The 7,283-nt window shown below is 37.7% G+C and overlaps 1 protein-coding gene across 1 annotated transcript in view; it reads left to right on the plus strand.

Moving 5' to 3' along the window:
• Positions 1-7,283, plus strand: part of DNAH7 (dynein, axonemal, heavy chain 7) — a 308,525-nt gene that overhangs the window by 3,935 nt on the left and 297,307 nt on the right. The window contains exons 2-3 of the mRNA XM_006878928.1: positions 2,904-3,048; positions 4,676-4,738. Coding sequence (XP_006878990.1) covers positions 2,904-3,048; positions 4,676-4,738 — 208 coding nt within the window. The remainder of the gene's footprint in view (positions 1-2,903; positions 3,049-4,675; positions 4,739-7,283) is intronic.

A 7,283-nucleotide genomic window follows, 5' to 3' on the forward strand; every position in this document is an offset into this window, starting at 1 on the left:
CCCCGCAGGTGCCTGTCGGGGCCTGGGTTTCAGCTGTCCACACCACAGCAGTGGGCAACGAGCTTAAAGCCCCTGATGGCTCTGGGCGCTGACTCTCACCAGTGGCTATGGATGAAGTCACAGGCGATTTTCAGCCAACACCACCAGAAGCCTTTTTATAACTATCAGTCTTTATCAAAGTTCATAGAGTTTCAAGAGGCATGTTGTTTAGGACGTGGATGCCACTCTTGCTTCCGATACACACACACACACACACACACACACACTTAGAATTACTGAACATGACTGAGGGACTGAGACAGGGAAAACATGGAAATTGTGGAAGAGAAACTAGAAGAAAACCTCTCAGGCATTGTGAAGAATTAGGAAATCGATATTCATAATTCAGTAAACCCTAAACAGATTAGGTCTCAAAGGGAAAACATCAAGATATATCATACCCAAATTCTTCAAAATGAATGATAAGGATAGTATACTACAATTTGTTCTTGTTATGTGCTGTCGAGTCTCCAACAACTATAGATACTTCAGATCCTCGTTCAGCAAGCTGTGTTAAGTGCATTTCACAGCTTGCTAGAATCTTCTTCCAGGTCTGATTCTGTCTTCGTATAGCCTAGTTGCTTAGATGCCCCCCAGACAGCATAAATAATGAGTAAATTGGGGGTCAGATTTATTCATTTATTTGTTCTTTAGGCAGTCCATTGTATATTCACTACTCCAACACTATGAGTTAAAAGAACTGATTATTTTCCCATCTTCATTATTCATTGTTCAGCCTTTAGATGCATAGGAAATAATTTGAAACCACTACAGCATCTATTAAAAATTCTGTTTTTATAACGATGTAGTGTCTATTCAAAACCCACTGTCAGTTGAGTTTTAAGTTTAGTGTAATCATTATAATGTATGGAAATGATACTCTCCTTTCTCTCAAACAAGATACTTTTTATTGTGAGACAGTGGAGTCTTGAAAGAATGGATATTAGGCCATCAAGAATTGCTGTCATTCTTTACATGCTGTTTTTAAGCAGCAGGGGGCCCTCTTTCATGTTTTGGTTAACTTGAAATTTTAAACAACGATCATTTGCAAATTCGAACTAGTTCTCCACTCCCTCCCTTTTTAAAAGGATGAAAGTTTTAATATTTTAACCTAAAACAAACAGAATGGATAAAACTTTAAGAAATGCCATTTTTACTTGACATTTACTTACGTATTCATTCAGTTTGAAACCGTGAACAGGTGGTAAAATCGTATTTGCTGAAGGAGATTTTAACATATTCATCTCATAAGTGGAAAGTTGAGGGTGACAGTTTTTTCAGGAATAGCAGTATGAAGTCTGAACCCTGAAGTTAGATATTTAAAAGAAATCTAAGCACTTTCCATTGGCTAACTTAACATTTAAAGTTAGTTGAGAATAAAGAAAATAAATAATTGAAAGAACTTTCAGGGATTTAAAAAATAAAAATTACCAGCCCCACAGATCCGCTGGTGAATGTGGGGGAGAAGCTGTCAGCCTACCTCTAGTCTAACACTTTATCCATTTGTGGAATTAAATAGCTTTCTATTGATGTGATGCTCGATGCTCGTTCTCATTTTTCTGCCTTTACCATATCTTCATCCTCCCACCCCACCCCTCCGCCCCACAATATCATCTTGATTTCTTAAGAAGATTCGAGAGGGGAAAAAAGACATCAGAGATCCACTTTCCTCATTTCCCCTAAGTTAGTGCCCTAAAGACTGAAGGGTTTAGGCTTACCAGAAGTCCAGAAGGTTGGCTGTGGCCAACGAGATGTGCCGACAAGAGGTTATAATAAAGAAGAGTGAAGAAAATTCCCCGAATTTCCCTTGTCTGACAATGGCTGTGTCCCAATGTCAAATGCTCCTACAAGCTTTCCTCAGGTCTATCTCTGTCCCTCTTTGATCTCAGAGGCCTGCAAGCTGTTAAAAGTTTTTTACATTGCTATCCTGAGGTCTCCATCATTCTTTGTTGCCTTGTTGCCTTGCCTTTATCCTGCTTCCACCTTTGTAAACATTTCAATAAACTCACTTGATTCCTTTAAAAAAGGGGAAAACGGAGAGAGAGAGAGAGAGAGAGAGCGAGCCACTGAATCTGAGACCAAGCTGTGCTGCAATCCCAAAGGCATGTAGTTCGAATCCACCAGCTGCTCCCAGGGTGAAGGATGGGCAATCTCCTGTGCAATTAAACTACCTCTGAAAACCTGCTGGAGGGTCAGTTATGGGTCGGTTCTGACTCAACAGCACACAGCAACCATAACGTAAATGTATGACTTAAACAAAAACTGAGAAAACTCCATAAAATCCATTGCTGTCTCGTCAGTTTCAAGTTGGAGTGTCCTGATAGGACATGATGGATCTGCTTCATAGACTTTCCAAGGCTGTAGTCCTTACAGCAGCAGACCACACATGTCTCACACTTGGAGTGGTTGAGTTTCATCTGCCCATTTTCCAGTTAGCAGCTAATCACTTAACTACTTGCCACCAAGGCTTTAAATTGGTGACTGTTTAAATCAACCTTATTAAGTTTTGAGGTATTTAACTTATTGAGAAACTTTATTTCACCAGTCAAATGAATAGGTTCTGGTAGTTTGATTAAAACTCTGTAAAATAGATTACACCAAGTATACAGGATTCCATCCAGTAGACAAATAATTGAAAACCAGAAAGATAAAAATGAAATGTAAAGTGTTCAGCACTTTCAACTTTTTTAAAAAATGTAAAATTGTATTAGTCAGGATCTCAAAAGGAAACAGAGCATATTTGGAAGACTTTAATCAAAGGGAACTTTTAAAGACATCATTTGCAGAAATGTGGGAAAGGTTAAGGGGGCAACAGGTTATCTACCCAAGGATTAATGACAATTGAAAGGCGTTATTATTCCCAGGAGGCTGGGGCAAAGGAGTGAGCATTCTCAGAACCTGAGAGCTGAGATGTGGAGGGACCCAGTCACTAATGAGGAGAAGGAGAAGCTAGGCAAATACATCTCAGCTTCCCTCAGGTCAAGCTCGTCAACCTCCTTCAAGTACCTGGTAATGACTAATTCCAGCAAGAAACCAGAGGGCCCATGTGAGACCTGTGTATAACCAACCTCAGGCTCTCATGCACTAAGCATGAAAGGGATCTGAAGGGGAGAGTGTAACTGGAACAACGATTATTATAAATAGATGCTGGCTTCAGAGACTCTTCCTACTTTATAAACCAGAATTTCTGATAATTCTACATCTTTATTCTTTTGATGTTGTATAGAAAATTATTGCTTTAATTTTCAACTTGTTCATTGCTAGACTATGGATGCACAGTGTTGCTTCTTGATCTATGATTGGTCTATGATCTATGTCCTGCAATCTTGCTGTACAAGCTATAATGATTTTTTTTTTGGGAAGGGAGGGCTGTAGATTCCTTAATATTTTATAAAGGTTGTTAGATGCTGTCGAGTTGGGTGCTGCTCATAGCAACCTTGTGAATAACAGGTCTGAACCCTGTCCTGTCCTGTCCCATCCTCTCAATCTATGACACACTCAAACTTACTCTTGCTGACATTGTTTCAATCCACCTGGTTAAGGACCTTCTTAACTTTCGCCTTCCTTCCACCTTCCCAAGCATGATGTCCCTCTCTAAGGAATAACTTCTAGCAATATTCTCAAAGTATGTGAGGTGAAGGTTCATCATCTTTGTCTCCAAGAAGCACTGTACCTTTTCTAAGATATAATTGGTTTTTTGGCAGTCTTCTTCAACACTACTGTTCAAAGGTGTCAGTTCTTCTTCTGTCATCTTTATTCATTGTCCAGTTCTAAGATGCATAGTAAGTGACTGGGGAAAAGCCAAACACTCATAGCCTGAATCAGGTGCACCTTAGTCCTCGAAGTGACATCATTGCTCCTCAATAATTTGGAGAAGTCCCTGACTGCAGGCTTTCCAGTGCAATAGGTCTTCTGATCCCTCCTAATTGGTGGTACTAAGTGTAAAAGGAAATCATTGATAATCTTTTCTCCCTTTCTTATGATGTTGCCTATGATGGTCCATTGGTTAGGATTTTTGTTTTTTTGACATTGAGATGCAATTCATATTGAAAGCTGCAGCATTTACTCATCTGCAGCAATACTTCAAGTTTTCCTCACTTTTAGCAAGCTAAGTGTACCACTGTTATACCAAAGATTATTAATCTTTTGATTTCCTGAATGCTGATGCCAAGAGTGTTGATTGCGGACCCGTTCCAGCTGAAATATTTGACAGTCTCAATCTCTCCTTAATCTATAAGGGTTGCCAAATGGCACAGTATCTAAGGAATAATTATAGAATGTATTCATAGTGTTGCAGATACCCTTGAGATTTGTCATCAATGTTAAGATTACATGACATCATATTTTTTGTTGCTGTTGTTATGTGCCATTTATTTGGAACTCACTCATGGCTGACCCTACAGTGGGTTTTCAGAAGTTATAAATCACACAGGAAGAGATTGCCCATCTTTCTTGTTTGGGGCAGCTGGTAGATTTGAACCACCTGCTTTTGGGTTGGTAGTGTAACTCCTTACCACTAATCTACCAAAGTTTTTTTTTTTTCTAGTCTGTAGTAGACATTATAAAGATTCATTAAGTGGATTAATTTTAGCATTTTTAGATTAAAAAGTTTTGTTTTCCATATTTTTCCATTTAGGAGAAGTCATCTGGCAAAGAAAAACCCAAGACTCCCGTGAGATATTTACAACAGTTGTCCATGGTAACTTCCATCTGCATTCCCTTACATTTTTCTTCTTTTAATAATATGTGACTTATTTATAAAGAAATTATTTATAAAAAGTTCTTAATCTTAAAAATAAGTTACTAAATGGCTTATTTTGAATTTTGTTCTTTAAGAGTATAGGTATTGGTGAACTAGTTTTTAGAATTGGAGGACTTAATAAGTTTTGAATAGTTAATTATTTTCTGTTGGCAGATTTGTATGAGGTGTATATATTTAAGAAAAAAAGAACTAATCTTAATCAGCTAACTGCAAGATATACTTTCCAAGTATGTACAGAATATTTGAAAATTCTGAGGAGAAGACTCACTAAGATGTACTAGCTAAAAGAATATAAGGACTGGAATAAGAAAACAAGGGCTCATGTTACAGGTCGTAAATGCTGGTTGATGACAGTATTATGTTTGATTGATTTATCTCCCTGAGCTTCAATTCCTAGGATTGAAAATGAAAAGGGAGTGAATTTGATGATCTCTGAGGAGATGGTTCTTCTGAGATGAAAATATGTAGTACAAAAGTATTTCTAGACCTTGACATATTTTTTATTATTATGGCTATAAATTATCACTGTGCTGTGAAAGAGGCAGTTAGTAGACATTTTTGGTTGATAAAATACTGGGTACATTAGATTTTGTTATAATAAATCTCACTGTCATAATTATGTTGAGTTTGATGTCACTGAGTTATATTTCTGTGACTCCTGGGAGATGTGTTTAAGTTGGCATTCGATAGAAATAGTATTTGATCTTGGAAGGTAATTAAAAGAATGAAACAGATTTGTATTGTTGTTTTTATATTGAATTGATTCCTGATGATTTGAAATTACTCTTTTCAGCTCTAAAACCAAGTGAAAATTATTAAATGAATGATATTGAGCATTTGATAATAAATGTGGTAACTGAAAACGATTTTATTGATAATGCAAAGACTATAACATCACTTTTTTTGTTTTTTTAATTTATTAATTTCAGTGAAAATTTACAGAGACTTTGGATTTCCATTCATTCATTGTTGCACTTTTCTTCCCTCCCAATCCTACCCCCTTGTACACTACCCTCTTGGTAAAGTAAAAGAAAAATTCTTTCATTGTTCCACAATCCCTCCCCCCAGGTCCACTCCACTGTGCAGCCTTTGCTCTGGACTCCTCTCATGACAAAAATACCTAATCACATATCTACTTTAAACCGTTTTCTCCCTCATCTGTTTCAATGCAGTATATATTATTGAACCCATCTTTCTCAGTATCCCCCGAGCCCCGATGTCAGTCCTGTTTACAACAGTGGCACCATGCAGTATTTGTCCTTTTGTGACTGAGATACTTCACTCATCATAATGTCCTCCAGGGTCACCCATTTTGAATAATATTGCATGAGTTCCTTGTTTTTCAATGCAGCATAGTATTCCATGGTGTGAATATACCACAGCTTCTCTATCCATTCGTTTGTTGATGGGCACTTAGGTTGTTTCCAAATCCTTGCTATTGTGAACAAAGCCATGATAAACATGGGTGTGCATATATTTGCTTGGATGTCAGTTATGGCCTCTTTGGGGTATGTTCCCAGTAGTGGAATTGCTGGGTCAAATGGTATCTCTATTTGCAACTTTTTGAGAAAGCGCCATACCGCCTTCCACAGTGGTTGCACCATTTTACACTCCCACGAACAGTGAATAAGGGTTCCAGTTTCTCCACAACCACGCCAGCATTTGTTCCTTGCTGTTCTGCTAAATTTTGCTATTATGACTGAGGTGAGATGATATCTCATAGTTGTTTCTATAGAACAGGTTAATAATGTTTTTCTTTTTAATTTCTTTTTAAGTTGTGCAAAATTTTATCTTCAGGTTTCTAGTTTGTGAAACAAAAAATTCTGTCTAAAATGAAAATTTTTATTTTCTTTTTAAAATTTTTACACATTTTAAAGTTGGAAAATGAAATTTGTTGCTTTTTGTGTTTTATTACATACATACAGGTTTGGAAATACCATTTTTATTTAAACTTAACTCATTGCTGTCTTGTTGGAACCAACTCAGAGCTGGCCTTCCATTCAGCTGACTGAAATGAATGTTTTCTTGTCAACAAAGTGTCTTTTTTAAGCAGTTTCCCCCCCTTGAATCTGTGTAAGAGTGGTCTCAAACAGTATTTGCCCTTTTTTAATTATTTCACTCTGCATAATGTCCTATAGACTTCTCCTGGTTGTAGAGTGTGAGCTTTGTCTTAGGCTCATTGTTGTTCCTTGATGTTGTATACGCCCCAAAAGGTGGAGGCTCTCTCGGGGTTTGGATCCACCAGGGGTTCCAGAGATAAAACTAGGAAATCTCCTGTGCAATTCACAGCCTCAGCAGCAGTGCAATCAGCTGGGAGTAGGTTCCAACTTGACAGCAATGAGTTGTTGTTATTGTTGTTATGTGCCGTCGAGTTGCTTGCAACTCATAGCGACCCTATGAACAACAGCCCTAAACTGCTCTGTCCTGTGCCAATAGCACTGTCTCTGACACTCCCAAACCGATTATCCCAGTCACTGAATCA

This window comes from Elephantulus edwardii, unplaced genomic scaffold (assembly GCF_000299155.1).
Source record: "Elephantulus edwardii isolate Elephantulus edwardi_28Jun2011 unplaced genomic scaffold, EleEdw1.0 scaffold00001, whole genome shotgun sequence".
In the NCBI taxonomy this organism is placed as follows: Eukaryota; Metazoa; Chordata; class Mammalia; order Macroscelidea; family Macroscelididae; genus Elephantulus; species Elephantulus edwardii.